General features: G+C 46.6%; 1 protein-coding gene across 4 annotated transcripts in view; it reads right to left on the bottom strand.

The window, feature by feature from the left end:
- Positions 1–1,507: 1,507 nt before the first annotated feature.
- The window catches only part of SGK1 (serum/glucocorticoid regulated kinase 1), a 71,615-nt gene continuing 52,571 nt past the window's right edge, over positions 1,508–20,551 (bottom strand). The window contains exons 1-12 of one of the 4 annotated variants that reach the window (XM_083731572.1): positions 13,440–13,590; positions 7,420–7,495; positions 6,554–6,629; positions 6,095–6,199; positions 5,601–5,684; positions 5,353–5,484; positions 4,879–4,991; positions 4,358–4,481; positions 3,856–3,951; positions 3,193–3,348; positions 2,983–3,072; positions 1,508–2,452 (exon numbers count right to left, since the gene is read on the bottom strand). In XM_083731572.1, the coding sequence (XP_083587698.1) occupies positions 2,285–2,452; positions 2,983–3,072; positions 3,193–3,348; positions 3,856–3,951; positions 4,358–4,481; positions 4,879–4,991; positions 5,353–5,484; positions 5,601–5,684; positions 6,095–6,199; positions 6,554–6,629; positions 7,420–7,495; positions 13,440–13,473 (1,254 nt within the window). In that variant the 5' untranslated portion in view covers positions 13,474–13,590 and the 3' untranslated portion in view covers positions 1,508–2,284. Of the gene's footprint in view, positions 2,453–2,982; positions 3,073–3,192; positions 3,349–3,855; positions 3,952–4,357; positions 4,482–4,878; positions 4,992–5,352; positions 5,485–5,600; positions 5,685–6,094; positions 6,200–6,553; positions 6,630–7,419; positions 7,496–7,710; positions 8,009–9,888; positions 10,045–13,439; positions 13,591–20,551 lie in introns of those variants that run through there. The other 3 variants (XM_083731573.1, XM_083731571.1, XM_083731574.1) reach the window with 3 other exon arrangements.

Consider the following 20,551-nt stretch of genomic DNA (forward strand, 5'->3'; position numbering starts at 1 on the left):
AAAGCAGAGCTTGTCCTTAAATATTAGGTGGTGCTCAGCTATGAGTCAAACATAGTAGGCACATTAAAATTAATAGGCAGCGCTTAGTCACAACCATGAATTTCAGGGGGTCTACTTGGAGTTGGGTACCACCCATTGTAGAAGCACAGGCACACGTTCAAAGCAAGGTTCCTTGCTATAGGGTGTGCATTTTCTCTCAGATCAGGTTGGTTAACAGTGGGTGGAAGGTGAGCAGGGATGTGTGCACACCATCCCCTCTAGCAGAGATGTGAGATGACTCACTTGTTTGAATCGCCAGGTCCTTTTGCTAATCTAAATACATGATGCAACAGGCATGTTTAGCACTATGTGTAGTGACAAGTGAGGAGCAAACTGCTTTAGCCCCAGGTGACCCTGTGGTTCATTCCAGCTCCAACTTCCAGATTCGTACTTGTAGTAAGAATACTGTTAGCACAGTAACATGAACAACTGCCAGGGAACACACTAGGGGGGGGGGGGTTTGATTTTGCACAGCATCTACACAAGTTTCTAGATATGTCTCTGGAAATCACTCCTTTAGTCTGCTGTCCCCAGCATGCATGTGCTACTGGCAGCCTGAGAATGCCTACCCACCAAGTTGATTTGACAGCTGGCAATCGGGAAAAGTGCCAGGCCAAAGGAGGTCGGATGGCTGTGATAGCGTCAACAAATTCTGTGCAAAGCAGGTTTCTGGGATAGGAGTTTTCACTAGCCAAGGCTTAGCTGGGTTGGTGGACATGCTGGACTGCTTGAGGGGGTTTCTCACCAGGATCTGGTTGGCCACTGTGAAAACAGGACACTGAACTACATGAGCCTTTGGCCTGATCCAGCAGGACTTTTCTTATGTCATTGATTTTCTCACTGGCAAGCATTTTATCAAATAGCCTGACTGTACAATACTGAAAAGACTACTCTTTCTATAGTAGTTTTTGACCCTTGGATATTTAAAAACATACACATTTCATGTCTTGTGAAGGAAAATGCTAATGAAAAGGTGGTGCAGAAGAAATGATGTCTTGATCTTATAAAAGGAAGAACTGACAGCATTTATAGAAATATTGTCCAAGATTTTACTGCAAACCAATGGGTTTGGTCACAAAAATTATACATATTGTATAATAACCATGTAAAGTACATTATAATAGTGGTATACATTATAAGCCTTTAAAGGTTTTTTTTTTCCTTTTTAAATATACAACTACTATTGCAACCAACTGTACAAGTCTTTTTACAAATACGTACAACCAGGAATGAAAAAAAAATACAAACCATAAATAATGCCCAGTTTTACAGATGAACAAAAAAATGATAATGAAATAAACCAACAGCTTTGATAGACTGCAGCTGGGGCATTTTGGTCCCTAGAAACCCATTCTAAAAATAGAAATATTTATATATATATATATTTATATTTATATATATTTTTCCATAGCAGCAATGCTTTCTTCAAGCATTATGGGTACTAAGTCATTGAAGCCCATCATCATTATTTTTTACATTTTTTTTCTTTTAAAAAAATCATCTATCTACACATATTAATTTATTGTCTTCCAAATATGGAAGGAACAAGCAATGCCCCCTATTGTAGAGTCCTGCAAGTGTCGCACTGATGCTTCTGAACAAAGTCCATCTGAAAAATGTGCAAACCACACTGACACCATTGTCCTCATAGCAAACTCGCACATACACACAAAAGAAACACACGTGTGAATCAGGAAACACTCTTGTGACAGGAAAAGCTTTGGAGCTCACAAGATCTCAGGGGGAAAAAGGCACGTTTTCGTAAAATCATCCCCATCGTATCCAGAAAGATCTTCAAGCTAGGCTTTTCAGAACAAACTCTCTCAAAAAAAGGGGGGAAAGGGGGGATGCACACAGGATGTTGTTCTTAAGCTTACAATCTATGGCAGTCTATGGCAGCCGTAGCTTCTTCCTTCTTTCCTTCTAAAGGCGATAGCACCACTTTGGGTGGGTGGGAAGAACTGGAAGTTGAAATGTTTTGCAAGTTCATTTAAAAGTAGTTAGAATGTGCTCTTCCAAATGAACGGCAGGAACGACGACAACAAAAGCTTCCAGAAAAATAAAATAAAAACGCAGTTGAAATTAAGGCTGCAAAGCTGCCACACAGTGAGAAGATGTGCAAAAAAAATCCCTCTCCTTTTTGAAGGTGACCGGACAAACTGGCAGCTCACACAGAAGGCCAACAGAAGGGTCATTATTAAATGAAAAAAAAGAAAAAGTACAAATAGATCACTATAATAGAAATTCACAAGAAAGAATCCATGGGAGGGGCATAGGAGAAGCCCAGAAATGCTTCAGCAGCTTCCTTGACGCTGGCAGTGATGAGGATGCTGTCTGAAGACTGGCCAATGGAGTTCGGGACAGGCTCATCTGTAAACTCAGGGTCAAAGTGTCGCAGGTCATTGGGGCCACTCTGAGAAAACAAAGAAGGTTCTGTTGTTAATGTCGGACTGGGAAGAAATGTTCAAATATTTCCTTAACTGGGAGTGGGGCCTATGTGTTTTCTTGTGTGTGTGTGTTTTTTTAAAAAGTAAAAGCAATCTAGGCACTTCATGAGAAGGCAATTACATAAAACAAAACTGGATCACCCCCCTGAACTCGTTTCAAACAAAAACTAGAAATCTAATGGTGTGTGTGTGTGTTGGACTGAAGACGGATCTGGATTGGCTGCAGTGGTCTCACAGGTCAACATGCACCTCCAAGCTCATAGAGTTCACCTGACCTGATTGCCTCACCTCATACCTGAACTGCATGAGGCAATTCTGTCCACTTATGTATAAACTCAAGGCGGCATTTAAAAATTAAGACACCTGCCCGATTGCTCCACATTGATAACACACTAGAACCTTCTAAAACCTAGCCTGTCATTATTTTTATCTTCAACCCCTGGGTACCCCAGTATAAATAGAAAAGTCTCTCCCATAATTAGAAGACAACACTTACCACATTTGGGTTGAAAGGGGGTGTAATCTTCTTATTAATGAGATCATCCCAGTTAATTAGGGAGAAGAAGATGTGGTTCTTAATCTCCATCTGTTGAGGAAATGGAAATCAGATCAGTTCAGGCAAGAGTAATTGGAAAAGACTGTTATCGTCTAGCCAACTTCCGAAACTCCCCCACCCACCCCTTACAACTCGCAGGATTATACTTACAAAGTCCTCCTTTGCACCCAGCCTCTTGGTCCTGTCCTTTTGCAGAAGACCTTCCAAAAGGTGTCTCGCAGAGTTGGTAATATTTGGCTTCAGCTGCAGAGGTTTGTTCAAGATGTTGTCATACATTTCTGCTGTGTTTCTGCTATAGAAAGGGGGCTGGAGAGAGAGAAGGGGGAACAGATTTTTAGTCCCAAGAGTCTAACTTACTGTACTGCCTGTATCACAATACACTTAGTTTGATACCCATCTTGAGGCACTGGAATGGCTATGACACCTGTAACTACATCTTTCCCCTTCTCATGTCCCACCCACCCAAGGAGCATAAGGCAACTGCTTATATCGGGTCAGACCAATAGTCCATCTAAGTCGGTATTGGCTACATGGCTCTCCAGGGTTTCTCAAGTAGGGAATAATTCCCAGCCAGGGACTGAACCCAAGACCTTTTGCATGCAAAGCAGATGATCCATCACTGAGCTATGGCCACAAATATGTGCACCATGTTAGAGATCCACATGCAAAATATTGGCTCCAACTAAAGTTCGCAACATTTATAAATTCAGTGGGACCAAGATTCAGCTCTTTCTTATTGCTGGTAACTACTACAGATGGAAACATGACTGGTATGTGTTTGCAATTAGCCAGTTGCTCACTATTTTTGCTTACCAGTCCATAAAGCATCTCGTACAAAACAGCCCCAAGGCACCACCAGTCAACAGTCCGGTCATAGGGTTGCTTGTGAAGGACTTCGGGGGCAAGGTACTATCGAAAACAAAAAGATAGGAAACATTAGAATAAAGTAGCCAGCCTGCATTCTTTTAAATGCTCCACTTAAAAATAACCTTAGTGACCTGATTGAGTGGGGGCTGCACTTGTGGATAGATGACCACACCAATCTTTGCATCTGTAGAACTTTGTTCTGCAGGAATCTCTAGATAACTTTATTTTTGCCCTTAAAGCCTTGCATTTGTAACCTCTGACCTTTCTCTCCCTCCCCCACCCGCTGCAGCTTTGTCAGCAGGGCTCATTAATCAAAGCCTATCTGACTACTTCACCTAAACAACACAACATGCCCTTTTGTCCCATCTGGGAAATTCCTCTTCCCTCTGCACACCTTGGGCACATGCATCACTGCCATGTGGATAAAGAAAGCAGAACCCAGACCTACCTCAGGAGTGCCACAAAATGTGGAAGTTGTGCCATTGTGTTCTATGTTCTCTTTGCAGAGTCCAAAGTCAGTCAAGACAATGTGGCCTTGAGAATCCAGCAAAATGTTCTCTGGCTTCAAGTCCCTAGGGCAAAGGAAGGAAAATACACAGGTGAGCCAATGGCTCTCAACTCTTATGTTTATTATAAGCAATGGGATTTTATCAGGTTTATTTTTTTTGAAGGGGGGGTTGTCCCTTTGAAAACAAACGGGTTTGATGGATAGCCCCCAAGCACTTTCTAAAGGTCATTTACCAACAGGATTTAGTCTGTGTGCATTAGCAGCATCTATTTACTGGTTCTTAACCCATAACCTGGAAGCGAATCTAAAAATTTTGTGCTGCACTGATCCCAGTACCCAGGGCGAGTGTCTTGGGAGCCTATTCCACAAGGTTCCTGACCTCCCCTTATTACATATTACAGCCTACTTCCCACAGTTTTCACAGAAACCATGCACATGTGCAAACCATCTGCCCTGCTTACCGGTAAACTATATTGAGTGAATGCAGATAACCCAGTGCACTGGCGATTTCAGCAGCATAAAAACGAGCTCTTGGCTCCAGGAAGCAACGTTCCCTCTGGAGATGGTAGAACAACTGCAGGAGACAAGGAAGGAGGGGGAGAAATCTGTTAGCGATCCCAAAACCATTCAAAACAATGCATTTAATTAAGCTCAATATATATATATATATATAGCTAGAGAGAACAATGGTAGGAAATGGCCTAGTAATCCGCTGGCTGCTTCCTGCTGTGAGAGGCTGGCAAGCTGGAGACCCTGAATCTAGTAACTCCTCCCCAAAACTCCTCTTCATACTTAATAGGAAGAAAGCACTGCCTTATTTGTACACATGGCAGGGCTGACTTTGTTTTCAGCAAGGAGTTTCAATGATCTTTGGATTAAGCCCTGTGTATCTTTGGACACCCCCCATTATGGTTCTGTGCATTCTTTCTGCTTACCTCTCCACCATTGATGTAGTCTAGGACAAAATACAGCTTGTCTGCAGTCTGGAAGGAGAAGTGGAGTCCCACCAGGAAAGGGTGCTTCACGTTCTTCAGTAGGACGTTGCGTTCTGACATTATGTGTTTCTCCTAAGAGGAAGGGAAGTAGAAAATCATTCATTGACTGAGCAGCAGAACAGTAGGACTATTATAATTAGTTTGCCGATTGGCATTTCTCGTGAAATGAGTATAATTCAGTTATGTACCTCTTTCTTTTTCAGGATTGCTTTCTTCTGGAGGACTTTTACTGCATAGAATTGCTCTTCTGCCTTGTGCCTTGCAAGAAGAACCTGAAATAAACCGAGAAACCCCTTTGTTTAGGTGTGATCATGATGGAAGGGAACAATCAAGTCACAACTCAACTATGTCCTTTCTGCTATCATGAGGCCCAGCTATAGAGCAACCCTGCACAACTCAATGGGCTGGCAGTAAAATACCACATATCAACATAATGGGTGGGTGCCACTGCTTTAAGGCAGGGAATGGGACAATACAGCCTTCATTTCCCCTTTGTGCCGTATGATCCATATAGCAAATTTTCTTACATAAATTTTAATGGAACCTTGATTTTCAAGAATACTCCACCTGACACCCCTTCATAGTCACCAGTTCGCTTCTTATTAAATCCCCCTGGCATTCCCAAGTATTTTGATACCCTTAATATTACAGGCCCATTGACCAAATGAATATGTATGCTTACCTTCCCAAAGCTGCCTTTTCCAATGACCTTCAGGAAATGGAAATCTGATGGTTTAGCATGTGGGTTAGAAGAAGGGCCAAGGTTGATCTGCTGGGATGGACTGGGCTGCAGTGAACAAAAAAAGAGAGAAAAAATCAAACATTTGTACTGAAATACTTGGGTGCAGATTATTACTTTTTAAAAAACACACTAAATTGCATTGCATTCTTCTATGAGGGAAATAATATGCTTGAAAGATTATGTCATTTTAAAAATAAGAGTTTTATCTGCTCTGGAGGGAAATGCTAAATCTTTATTGCAAAACACTTCTTTCCAAGTTGCATCACTACAATGTGTCCTGAATGGAAAAAACCCATGCCAGATTACCAACGGACAGAACATCTATCTTTAAAACCTGTTGCTATTACTGTCACATTAAAGTCTTCTCAAGATAGGCTGTGCATAATAGAAGCTACTTACGGGAGGAGAAGGATTGGCATTCATAAGTTCAGGCTCTTGAGGCTGGGAGATCTTCAAAATAGATTGAACTTCAGGGCTGCAAGAGATTAAAGTCAGGATAATTTGTAGAGCTGAACAAGGTACAGAACATTAAAAACATTTCACCACTAGGGGGCATGGTAACATTCTAGCTGGAAAGTTTCAGGTTGGCAGGCTGCTAAAAACAACTGGCTTACTAGGTTTCAGGGCTAAGATGAAACCGGAGACAGGAACAAACCATTCTGAGCAAAGAGACTTAAGTTTCCTCTGTAATTAAAGGTCAGAGGAGGGAATGAGGGATCAGGAAAACTAAACTAGGTACCTTTCTCCAGTTTTCTATTCTTCAGCCAAACAGTAAAACTTAGCTGAATGCAATTAACTCAAAACCTGTGATATTTTTAAATCTAGAAAATTATATTCTGTTTCCTACTAATTTTTTACAGCATCTACTCTACTGCTGGTCTTTTTTTTTTTTTGGCATAAGGTGTATCTACTCAAAAGTGAGCCCAATAAGATCTATTCCAACGTGCATATAGGATTGCAGCTTTAATGACACCCGCTTCTACCACACAGGTGTCACTAAACTAAAGTTACTTTCTAGTAAGTATACTTAGGAGTGTAAGTCCCACTGAACTTACTGAAATTTACATCTGAGTAAGCATGCATGATACTGTACACATTTTGTTAATTTAACAAAAAACTGCAAAAAAAATATTTCAACAATCTCCCGCTGAAAGGAATTATATAATTTCTCATTTTTTTGTTAAATTTTAGAAAAAAATCCATGTATTTCCCAGGCAATTTCTGCAGAGAGTAAGAAAAAAACACAACCCACAAAAAATACTTACTGTTTGCATGCGTAGGAGTTGGTGGCTATCTTCTGAATGAAGTCATTCAGCCCCATTCGTCTCTGTTTCATGAAAGCTGCAAACAATCACAAGAGAGAAGGGGGTTGTTACAGATTAATTCTCCATCTTCTTTCCTTTCCTTTATTTAATTAATGCGCGCGCGCACGCCCTCTCCATCCCTTGAATGCAACAAGAGAGCCTCACTTCTACAACACGGTTACAATCGGGAGGGCGCACGCTGTTTTATGCTCTTTTCTCTATCGCTATCTCCTCCTCGTCGTTCCCACTCACCGATCAGTATTGCCACCATCCCTCTCATCTTGGAATACGTTAGCGTGGATCCCGAAGCTTCGGCTTTAACCGTCATTGCGGACTTTCTAGGTTTCTCAGTGTTGGGAAGAATAATAATCCAAGCAGATGCGCGAGGGGTAGAGAGTGGATGCGCGAGCGCCTTTCCAGGCACCTAGCTGCTTGCTTGCTTGCTTGCTTGCTTGCTTGCTCTCTCTGCTTCCGAGTTAGGGAATTAGCAGCGGGGGTAAAGCGCGCAGTGTCAAGATCGTTCACCCTGTTGAGTCAGCTCGCGTCTGCCGCTCCGCCGCTCGCCCCGGGGCTTTATATAGGCGCGGCCTCGGCTACAGCCCAGGCGGAGAGGAAGGAGGGGCGGAGCCAGAGGGGAACAATGAGGAAGAGTCTCGCTCTCCCCCCGCCCCAGGCGCCCGGAGCTGCCGGGAGACATGCAGGCCTGGCGCCCGGCCCTTCCCTTCCCCATGACATGTTCCCCTCCCTTGACGTTAGAAAGGAGTCTCGCAAGCCGGGTGGAGAGGAAGAAGCCCGCCAGCTACCACGCACCAGCCCCCCCCCCTTTATCCTTTTCCACCCTCAGCAAATTGCAGTGGGATTAATTGGCCCCAGTTCTAGAGAGGGAAAGACAATGTAACAAAGCTCTGGGGTTGCAAACAAACCTTGGAGAGAGATGCCAGCCTTATTTTTATGTACTGATTTATTGCACGGCAGAATTAGAACTCCGCTCTTTGCCTTGCCAAGGCGCTCAGGGCACTTGCTTCGTCCTTCTGGGGTCTCCTCCCGCACTCGCCCACCCGTGTGAGTTAAAGAGATGTGCCCAGGAGGTCGCTGACCCTCGAAGGCGCTAAATTAGCCTTGGCCAGCAGCCTTTTTGTGTGTGTGTGTGTGTGTCCTTTAAACGTACCTGCCTTGTTACTCAAGGCCACCATAACGCGCAAAGGAAGTCCCATTTTTGCCACTCTTTACACTTCCACAGAGAGACCCGCCGCGGGATAGGATAGCCTTGGTTTTTCAGACACCCCCAGGTCCGAGATGGACCTCATCCAAGGATCGATTTGTTCCAGAGATAAGAACAAAGGCATTTCCGTTGCGACACTCAGCCCTGTCTCCCACAAGAGGCGCCGAGGGCGGGGGGGGGGGGATTGGGAGAGCCATCTCCAGGTCGTTCCCCCCTCCCAACCTGATAATCGGAAGCTACAGCCCCTGGACGTGGAATTTCCATTTTTAATCTATTATGGTTAAATCCACACCGAGAGGGATGCCCTTCGCGACCTTACTTAGCCCCCGGCAACTTACTTTTTTTTATATAAAAAGTATCCGTACAGTTATTATATAAAGCAGTATCCAAGGGTGTCCTTGAACATATTTAGATGTTCTGTGAATCAGTGGACAACCACAGCTAATCCACACACACACACACACACACACACACACACACACACAATTAGACATCGGGGTTTCCCGAGAGCTGTGACTCCCAGGCAGGCCGGGGCATCCTTAGACGTTCAGCCCTGCCCTCCTCCTTAGCATTAATCCGGCGGCATTCCCTCCAACATTAGCTATTTATGGCACACCTACATAGGAAGAAATCTCCTTAATCTAAGGCAATGAGAGCAAAGCAGGAATCCCATTGGGTCGGAAGGTCCTGTGCCTCTGGATTCCTCCATCAAGGCAGGCAGAAACTTTTCCTACTCTTGAGAAAATACGCCTTGCGGATCTGAGCCGCAGAGAGCAGACAGGGCTGCTTTTGAGGAGTCTCTGAACTTCTTCTGTCTGTTTCCACCCTCCCTTCCCTCCTTTGCCCTTTTCTTTATAAAACCACCTCAAAGCAACTCCACTGCCGTTCAGACTGCGAAACAGAAACCGCTGGAGTCACACGGTTCCTGCTTTTACCAGATGGTATTTATTAATCGCCAGAGAGCGGCGGGACGGGGCTGTCCAGGAGCTGCTTTGGCTGGCAAGCGCCGGGAGGCTCCAACCACGCGGCTCCAAAGGAATCCAGGGCCGAAGGGAGGCGTCCGGGGGCGGCTGTCAGTTAAGCAGGAGCTCATAGTAGGGAGGAGAGAGTCTCTCTCCCTTCACCCTGCAAGCAGCCCGAACGCAAGAAAGGGAGAGAGACGCAAGCAGAGCTGTAAAGGTCCCCAGCGCTGCGCAGGACTTCCTTACCCAGATCCCGGCCAGAAGCCCCGGTCTTTTCCGTTCCCTGCAACACCGGCGGTTCCACCTCCGTCTCACATCTGCAGATGTTAAATTTATGGCAGCCTCCCCACCCCCAGCTCCAAGTATGTGAAGCAAAGGGAACCGAAGAGAGCCCCCCAGAGAGGATCTAAAGGAGAACCTCTGACGTCTGGGGTGAAGGCCGATAAGCAATGGCCTTTTCGCAGGGAGTGACTTCGCGGGGGGGGGGGGGCACTCTTGTTTCCTGCCGCTGCTTCCTCAATCCCACAAACAAGCGCCCCTTCCAGGCGAGACCCCAGAAACCGATTGGCCGGTATATTGCTGAAAGCGCCTTAAAAATATTGGGCGCGTGTGCGTGCGTAATAATAATGTTTAAAAACGAAAGAGAAATGCCATCTCATGGAATGAGATGGTGGAAATCTCCACATTTACAAAAGCAACGGGGAGAGAAAGAGGAAGGGGGGTGGGAGCTGACTCAGGCTGCAACGATTTCTTCTTCTTTTTCTTCATTTGCACAATTGTTTGAGAACACTCTGTGCCCGGATGGCCCGTTTATTTATTTATGCCCGTCTCCGCAGCAGCGTTGCGGAACACGTGAGGCGTGTTTATGAATGGAGTTGGCCGGGACGCCGCCCACCGGTGACCTGAAGCACCGGCAGCGGCACGCAACGGACGGCAGTCATAACATATTGCGGGGAGGGGAACGGGGCGCGGAGAGCGAGCGGCGAGCTTGGGGCACTGCCTTCCGACCCGATTGTTGTTACATTCCACCCCACTGATAAATGCAACGCGAATCAATTCAAGACACCCCCCCCCGCAAAATAATAATAATAATAATAATAATAATAATAATAATAATAATAATAATAATTCACCTTTGGGCACTGGGAGAGAGGCAAGCTTCTGATCAAGAGCTCGCCTGCTTATTTAGCTCATTATTATTTTTTAAGTAGTAGCCTTCCCATCATCGTTCCCCTGCAATATATTAAAAAGTCACCACCTTCTCCTTTCTCTTTTCCTATCACTTAAATGTAATATCTGCGATGCAAGAGCCTCAGCGAACGGACAGGCCTGCAAGTGCAATCCAGGCAGGATGACTCGAGAGGAAGCCCGCCCACCCATCTGTCCAAGGGGACTTTGGTGCAGCAATAAAACTGCAAGCACATTTGCTAAAGCTAAGCAGGGTTCGATACTATTTCAAACTGGATGAGGAACCACGTGTTGAGATTGCTGCACTGCAGGGGGTTGGACTAGATTACTCTCGGGGATCGAACACACTAAATTGATTGATACCAACTGGATCCCTGGAATCCACTATTTCTTGGTCCCTGAACGCTGCTCAGTTTTCAGCGGTTTTGATTTTTATTGGACTTTCTGCATAAGCCCCGCCTCCGTCCTTCCCTCTTCCTAGCTCCTCCGGCTCGCGCACGATTTCCTGCGCGCGCCCACTACAACATTGTTTTCCCCGACTGTCCTGTTTCAAAGCTGGGGTGGATGATTTGCAGAACCCAAAAATCCTAAACAGAAAGCACGAGTTGGAAGCGGGGCGGGCGGGTAGGGCTCTTCCACGCCGGATCTAGAATTAACACCCCAACAAAAGGGCTGGGCGGAAGCGCCTCGGGCCTGTGCGACTCCCACGGGCTGCCAGTTGACTTTGCTGACGCAAGATTGCAAAAGTTGCATTTTGGCTAATCCGTTGATTTATTTTTTATTTTTTAAAAAAACACTCATACAAAACCTTTCGACTCGAAGCCTTCAAGAATTCGGACTGTAGGAAAAAGCCGGGGACCAGTCCTGCTTTATTCCTCCTTTATAACACTGCAGCTTTGATTATTAACAATAATAATAACAATAACGAGATTCCCCCGGGGAACTCAACCCTGAACTACAGCTTCCTCCGCTCCTTTCCATTACACGTATCTCCCCGCGGCCTTTTCCTCCGCCAGCAGCGGCAGGGCAGCACCCGGCAGCCCCCGGCGACACACAGCCTTTCTCGCAAACTTTACTAGCCTCGCATCGCCAGCAGCTCCAAGGGCCAGCGGCGCCTGGGGACTTCCGGCAACGCGCATGCGCTCAAGTTCCCGCTTTGGCTCCTCCTTGCCTGAACCCGGCGAAACTGCTCCTCCGCAGCCGCTGCAAGACTCAGCCTTGGAGCCCCATTCATTCGCGGCTTCATTCACTTATGTTGCTCTAGCGATCAGGTGGCACATGATGCCGAAGAGTCTCCTCTGCGTGCCCCCCCCCCGCCTTGGCCACTTTTCGCCTGCTTGACCACACAGGAGGCTGCTTTTATATATATAGTCAGACTCATGGTCTCCGCTTGGGACCCCAGTCAATCTGCCCATGTGATCTGCTTAACCGAAAATGCCTGCCAACTGGGATGGTGTTTTGGCCAGTTCACTAGAGGTCGTTAGCCACGATGGCTGAGCTCTTCTTCTGCCTCCCCTGTTGGAGGCAGCTCGCCTCCGGATACCAGTTGCTGGGAATCGCTGTCGTCTTCCTCAGGCCCTGCTTCCCCCCCCCGGGGGGGGGCTTTCCATAGGCATCTGCTCCCCCAATCTGGGGAAATGGATGGCGGGTTAGATCTAGGCCAGTGGCCGGACGTGGAAGGGCGCTTTTTACATTCGTAGGAAATGCCAGGAATCGAACCCGGAGCCAGATTCTGCATTCTCAGCATGAGCCACGATGCTTCTCATCTAATGTCACTGAGCCAGCCAAGGTCGTTCTCATCCTCATAGCACCACATTCCTCAGCATCATTTGTGCTCTCACAACATTAGTCCTGTGGCAGGTGGCTGGGTGAAGCAAGCCAGCTGCCCTGGTGAGCTTTCTCTACCAAGAGCTCAAGATTTGCATTCAGAAGGTCCCAGATTCAGTCCCCGCAGCATCTCTCGGTAGGGTTGGGTTTGGGGAAGGAATCCCTGGAGAGCTTCTGTGGTCTGCCAGCCAATACCGAGCTTTGATGCACGAATGGCCTTGAGAGAACACATCCTATGGTATTCACTACATCCTTGGAAGGATGCACTTGTAAAGAGGCCCTGCTGTAATACCTGCCCCCACTCCGCAAAAACCACCTCCCCCAAACATTTAAGTTGCACTGAGGCATCCAAGCCATTGTTCCACTCCTTCGTCCTCTTTGACAAGCCACCTTTCAGGGAAGCCCGCACAAGCAAAGCGAGTTCAAGGCAACATTCCTATGGATTTGCCAAGGAATGACCTACAGGCAGTTTTCCCGTAAGACTTAAGCCTCTAGCATACAAAACCATGGTTTTTACACAGCTCTGTCCATCCACTCCCCCTCCTCCTGCTCTTTCAGAGGAGATTGCCTCGGAGCTAAGCTTATCAGCGCACCCAGAAAACAATTGAGCCTCCAGCCCTTATCTCCAGCCGCATCTGATAGGACTATTTTAAAGAGAGGGACAATATAAAAGTGTCCATCTCAACTCGAGATTCAAGCGCTCTCTTCCTTCCCTAGGTCAGAAGTTGTTGTGAAAGTTTCCCACCGGGGAAAAATATATATATAATGTTAATTCGACCAACCTTTCAGCGAAGACTTTTCTTCTTTCCCTCTCATGGTGTTTGTCTCTTCCTCTCTGCCTGCTCCTCAAGATCCCACCACAAGTGCCAGGAGCCGCCGTTTCGGCAACCCTGTTCTAAATCCTCGGGCTTTGTTGTATTGTAATTCCCAACCAAAAAGCGTCTCCTTCTTTGGGCCGTCCGGCTCTTCGTCAGCTTGCAGGGAGGCGGGCGATGAAATAAAGGAAACGAGCTGATCTGGCTGCCCAGTTTATGAACCTCGTATTAAAGGTGATTTACATACCAGAGAACTAAAGTTCAACAAGAACCACGTTGTTGCAACATAAACCCTGAGATTGACTGAAGTCAACACTTGCTTATTATATATATACTGTATGTGTACACACACACACACAGAAACATGCCCACACACAAACACACACCCAGCGCGGCAACTAGAAATGCCGGTCTCTTTTAATTGATGCAGCAGGAGACTTGAATCAAAACACAATTTGGGAAGGAAGGAGGGAAGAAAACACAGAGGGAGGAGGAGCCTGCGTCTGCGATCCCAAAATGCCCGCGTGACTTCTTTAATGTCCCTGTCTGTGCCCTCCAGGTATGGTTGGACATCAGTTCTCTCCAGCCCTAGCCAGTGGCCATAAGATCATGGGAAGAAGAATAGGACGAGGAGTAGAGGCAGCCGGGCTCCTGAACATTTGCCATTCTTGTCATCATTAAGATCTTTTGCCAGCCCTTCACAGCAAACTATTTACATGCGATGTTAAAAACCATCAAGACAGATTTGCAGCCCAGCTACATCCCAGTCTGCAGGGTTTCCCACTGGTATCTGGTTGGCCACTGTGAGGACAGAAACACTGGACTAGATGGGCCATTCTCTTGCTTACTTGCATTTATATACCCCACCTCTGCTCCAAAGGGGGTACATGGTTCTGTCCTGGCCCGCTCTACAACAACCCTGCGAGGCAGGCTAGGCTGAGAAGCAGTGACTGGCCCGAAGGTCTCTCAGGGAGCTCCACGGCCCAGTGGGGATTTGAACGCTGGTCTCCCAATTTCATAGCCCGACACTCGAACCACTTCCCCACGCTGGCTTTCTTGTGTTCCCCACCTCTGATGTGGTCTGGGAACGCTGGCTAAGGGTTCAAGGATGGGGATGGGGGATGTGGAGGCAATCCGGTGTTTTGTTTTGCTTTTTTAACCGTCGTGGATCATTGTAGGAAGAACCAGGCAGGCGACTTGAGCTGAAATGGGTTGAGGAGTTGGGTAGGTGGGGGATGGGTATCGTCTTACTGGAAGCTTGAAGGCTTGAGGGGGCAGGCCAAAGGCATTGCGGGGAGACATCGCCCTCCTGCCCGCCTGCCTCTTCTGCTTCGTCCCCGCGTCAGATTTGCGCTGGACGGCGACGGCAGCATCAGGCGGCGTCCGGCCGAGTTCCTCTCCGCTTCCCTTCCCGCCCGCCCAGCCGTCCGCTCCACTTCCCCCCTTTTCCTCTATATAGCAGCGGCGGGAGACAGCCGGGCTCCTGCGGCACACATGTCGCTTGCGCAGGAAAGGAGGCAAGCTGCGTGGAGACTGGCAGCCTTTTCCTCCCAGCCCGGCCAACGGAGGGGCGTGTGGAGGTTGGAGCCGGCGCCCCCATACCCCGCCCGCAGATCCTGGCACCTAAGCGCTTCCGAAAAGGAAAGCGACAGCTATTGCAGGGAGGGCTTTCCCCGCCGCCTGCGCCTCGCCTGCATCCCTCTGACGTCTCTGACGTCTCTGCTCCACAAACTCACAGGAGAGAGAGAAAGAAAGCAAAGGGTTAATAGCCTCCGACGGGGCGGTCGTCCCTAAGCTCCTGTAGTTTAAGTGTGGAATCGGCGACTAGGGGGCGCTCGAGCTCACTTCCCTTTCTCGTGGTAGCGGAGGGGGAAGGGCGCTTTAAAGAGCTCCCACCGTGGACTCCCTGCAGCGAGGAAACAACGCCGTGTCCCCATTTGGAAGGGACGGACGCGCCCCTCGTTTTAAAGCCCCTGCCCCCTTACGATTCGAGAACGCGGCAGCCCTGCTGCTATCTGTAGGAAGGCTACGGCCGGCAGATCAAAGGCGCTTTGAAACTCTTGGCACCTGCAGTTGGCAGGCTGTGTCCCTGAGATGAGGGGTGGTTCAGGTCCTCGCTTTGCACGACGGCCTGCAGCACAGTTAGGACATGTCTGAGTCCGGAAGCTTCCCAGGCTGCTGCTGGGACTAACTGACCCAGAAGCACAGGAAGTGCTCCTCCCTCCGTCCCCAAATAAAGCTACAAAGGAAGGAGGCGCAGGGCAATTTATTTCAGAGACTTCAGTATCCTCACTGGCCTTGCAATACGGCGCGTGGATCAGCGTAGCGATGGTTTGCATTAGCTGCGTGCCTTCCTCGGGGTAATCGCATGAACCCAAGACATGCTGAGTTAGACCAGCAGCCCATCACGGACCAGAAGTGGCTCGCTAATGTTTCTCCCAGCCCCACTATTATTTCGTAGAAATGTATGGGATTGAAACCAGTGGCGCCTGCCTAACACAGTGTTGCATTGAACCTCTGTGCTGACCAAATAGGCCAGCAGGAAGGATCAGTGCTATACAGTGATAGTAGAAGTAGCCCCCTCTGCAAAGTTCATGGTTACCATAGAAGTATTAAGACTAACAGCTTTTGCATGAAAGACCATGTTTCCAGGTTATTTTGATGGCTTGATTTTCTGTAATGTTCCAATTCTAACCACACTTATTGGGGATAAGCTCTGTAAAACACAGCAAGACTTACTTCTGAGTAAAATATGTTTAGGATTGCATAGATCAATGGGTGGTAACAATGACAGGTGCTTATAGGAGACAATGTAGTAATCAAGGACGTCTTAACTGGTAATGGTGATTTGCCAGTATTGTGGTTTGACTCCGTAACCCCCCAAGTAGACGCACCACTGGCAGAGGTGCAAGCTCTTGCTAGCCCCAGCAAATCACTCTGAGGTGTGTCTGTGGTGGTGGTGGATGTTTTTGTTGTTACAAAGCACCTAGAATAGCTGTATCTACACATAGCTTCATCCAACTGGTCTGTCTGTGTCATGTCACAAATCGGGCTTCATATGCAACAGCTCTTTTCAAAGGCCTGAGGACTGATGCTCCTGCAAGCCAAATATCCATTTAAGCCAAAGCACTGAGTTTACACCAGTAGATCCCCAATCTGAAAATGTTTACTTAGAAGTAAGACCCATTAATTCCAGAAGAATGCATTGCTTCCAGATAAGTATGCCAGGACACCAGCAGTCCAAACCAGCAACTTTAAAGAGAGTCATGACTAATGTCCCAAACATTTGCTCTCAAGGGATCTTAGTTATGATTTTGTTCTTGTTTCTGTTGGATCAGACCCTGTTACATGCAAACAAGTCCCACTGATCAGAAAGCAATTTGTTTCCACATTAAGTGCCCTTTGGCTTAGGCTATTTTTTTTTGTGTGTGTGGAAATAAATCCCCCCTGGAATCAGTGGGCCTACTTGCAAGTAATAGCCTCAAACTAACATGGTTTGGATGCAGAATAATTTAGCTGCGCTTTGACCCCATTTAAATAAATGTGACAAAGCAGTCACACAGCTAAGTGAAGTTCCATTGATTTCGATGGGAAAAATTAATCTCAACTAACAGCCTGGGTGGTTTGTGGTTCCTAGTCCTGTTTAGCATACTGAGACTGCTGGCCTCGGTTTCACTGCTTTTCCTGAGCTGCAGAATGGATGTGGCAGTGTACATGTAAGCTGCTGACAATAAATAGGACACATTTAATAGATTTAATAATAATCAATTTAATTATTGCAATAGCAGGAGGCTGCCGAAAGACTGCTGGACACTTCTCCAGCAAGGAGATTGATATTGGCTGGGAAAGCTTCTATGAATCTGATTTGAGTGCCATATTTTGCCAAAGATAAATTTGCTACCTATTTTACAGTATTTCAGTTTGCTGCTGGCCATATCATGGGTTTATGGCACTGTCAATAAGAAGCTTTAATGCCAGGGGATTGGAAGTGCAGGATCATAAAGTGATGAGCCTCTGAACTAGGAGAAAGTAATTCCCCAACACGGAAAATTACAGCATCTCTTAGCTGGCGTGACCTGTAGTTAAAAAGTATCTGATACTTTCAGCATTGCTCCAATATTCCCTTATTGTTGGTTGTTAAACTAGCTGCAGTTATCAGAGAATTGTGACCTGGTGGTGACCTGGTGCACTCCCAGAGGTGATGGTCTGTTTGCTGCCTGCATGACCCAGCCCTTAGGGGGCTTCCAAGTGGAGAATTTTGTAAATCATAGGATTGTAGAGTTGGAAGGGACCATATGGGATCATCTAGCCCAACCCCCTGCAATGCAGTAATCTTTTGCCAAACAATGGAAAACTCAGAAGGGAAATGGGGATCAGTACCAGTCTCAACTGGACCTGCATTTGAAAACCCACACTTGCAAGCTTCTCTCCCTGCCAAAAGTTATTAATGGACATGAGGAAACAATGGTCTGGAATGCCCATGTGGTTTGAAATTGGCTCTAGCAAAGAGGTTTTCTCTGTGTTACAATGGACTTTCTGATTCATTGCCGATTAGTGATTGCCGATCAGGGTATTGTGAACAGTCTCATGAACGATATATAAGAAGTGTCTATAGATTCTGAAATGTGTGGTGCTTGTAATTGAGAACAGAGCATAATGGAAGTCTAGGTATATGGGCCTGTTCCTCCCCTCCCCCAGAAAATAAAGGCTAGAGATAGGGACTGTCTGCCTTGCAGTTGACTAGATCAGGACAGGGAGTCCCCATTGCTAGGCTTCATTGGAATAGCATGGAGAAGGAATATTTCCCCACCTTAATTTACGTTGTATAGGAAACTCTACATTCAAACACCAAAGTAGCCCTTATGTCATACCTGGTGCAACATGCAGGGTGTACTGTGGCATTTTGTGCTGTGCTGTATTACAGTTTTAATACTTTCAGAATTCTAGTTTTTTACTCTCTCTTTTCGTTTCCTGATTTTTGTGGATCTATGGCTCAAAAGGTAGGATATGAATGTTTAATAAATGGCATAAATACAATACTCATAATGACATACGCTGGAACATTCAACCTATTCCATTACTCAAGTAGGACGCTCTAATGAAGTACAACTGGACGCTAATCTCATCTATCCATCTGCTTGACAGAGAGTCGTTCCATTCCCACCTCTGTCTCAGAGCCTTTTAAGTGGGACCAAAAGCCCAGCCAAAACAAAGGCCTGGGAGCTGTGCACGCACACAGACCCTCATGAGTCTGCTGAGCATCAGGAGCCAAGGGAATCTGTGGGGACCCAAATGGGAAAACAGATTAGATGACAGAAGACATGTGCCCTTAGGTACATGTCCCCTGAGCGAATGCACAACCTATAGTAGGACCCTTTCAGCCAGAGGTGGAGAAATTCATCAGCCTCAACAACAACAACAACAACAACAACAACAATAATAATAATGTGGTACCTTGGGTTACATATGCTTCAGGTTACATACGCTTCAGGTTACAGACTCCCCTAACCCAGAAATAGTGCTTCAAGTTAAGAACTTTGCTTCAGGATGAGAACAGAAATAGTGTGCCAGCAGCGCAGTGGCAGCAGGAGGCCCCATTAGCTAAAGGGGTGCTTCAGGTTAAGCACAGTTTCAGGTTAAGAACGGACCCCCAGAACGAATTAAGTACTTAACCCGAGGTACCACTGTAATAATTTATTATTTATACCCCGCCCATCTGGCTGGGGCTCCCCAGCCACTCTGAGCGGCTTCCAACAAAGTATTAAAATACAGCAGTCTGTTAAACATTAAAAGCTTCCCTAAAGAGGGCTGCCTTCAGATGTCTTCTAAAAGTCTGGTAGTTGTTCTTCTCCTTGACATCTGGTGGGAGGGCGTTCCACAGCGTGGGTGCCACTACCGAGAAGGCCGTGGCCAATGCTCAGGGTTGATAGGACATGTAGTTTAGCAACAGTTTAGCAGTGTGTGTGTGTGTGTGTTTAAAGATGGTTGTAGCCTATCTCTAAATTCATCACTGAATTCATCCTGAAAGTTGTTATTACTGGTGTAAGTATCTGTGAAAAGTGGATAGCTGTTTCTGAGATGGGGCCCCAGGTTTAAAATGCAAGAAGTACGTCATAGCTTCAAAGGAGTTAATTTGTTTATGTAGCCAGACTTGAAGTCATGCTTCTGCTGCTTGCAAGAGGGTTGTAAAGCAAACACAGAAAAAACCGTGTTGAGCCTTATCTGAAAGCGAGATTGCTTAAGTCCCTTTCTAAAGCACTCAGATCTCATCTGAAATTACCCCCATAAGCATTCATATAAGCCTTTGTAACTACTGTGGTGATCCCCACTTTGTTGTTAACAAACGCTTATTATGTATGTGTATGTCAAACCGTGCTCCCACTTGAAAAGTATGCGTAGGCCCACTGTGCTTCAGCCGGTCTGAGGTCATCCTGACGAAAGCTCTGCAGTCAGGCAATGCCTGAAGTGTTGACCCAGTTATTTGAGGAATGTTTGCCTTTGGATGTTGCAACCACATGGTCACAGTTCTCTGGGCCAATTACCTTGGCTGTACCTGGAGCAATCCCCCCTCCCCATCAATTGCTTCCATTCATACCTTAGTCAGTGTTTATTAAGAAGGATCAACACACACGCATAATAGCTGTGCACACATCAATTAGCACAGATCTGTTGAAGACAAGCTGGTTGGTGGAAAAATGTAACTGCAGCAGGACTACAGCCATAGGACAAGGATAGGATAAGTGCCATTATTAAATCACTGGCAATGTTATCGCCATGCATCTTTAATTCTTGTAACTGAAGAAGGCAATGCATATTCCATGTGCTGCTGCAACAGTGTAGCCTGCACTGAAAGAAGCTCCACTGAAAATAGAGAGAACAAAATTAAGGAAAGTCTCAAATGTTCCATCAGGAGCCAAGTGGGGAACCTGTGACCCTCCAAATGTTACTGGATCACAACTACTATAATTCCTGGCCACTGGCCATGCTGGAAGGTGCTGAGAGCAGCTGGAATCGGACATTACTGGAGTGTCTGTGACCAAGCTGTGGTGCTCTAGGCCAAACATATTTCTGCTAAGAGT

This window comes from Podarcis gaigeae (assembly GCF_964106915.1).
Source record: "Podarcis gaigeae genome assembly, chromosome: 3".
Lineage (NCBI taxonomy): Eukaryota > Metazoa > Chordata > Lepidosauria > Squamata > Lacertidae > Podarcis > Podarcis gaigeae.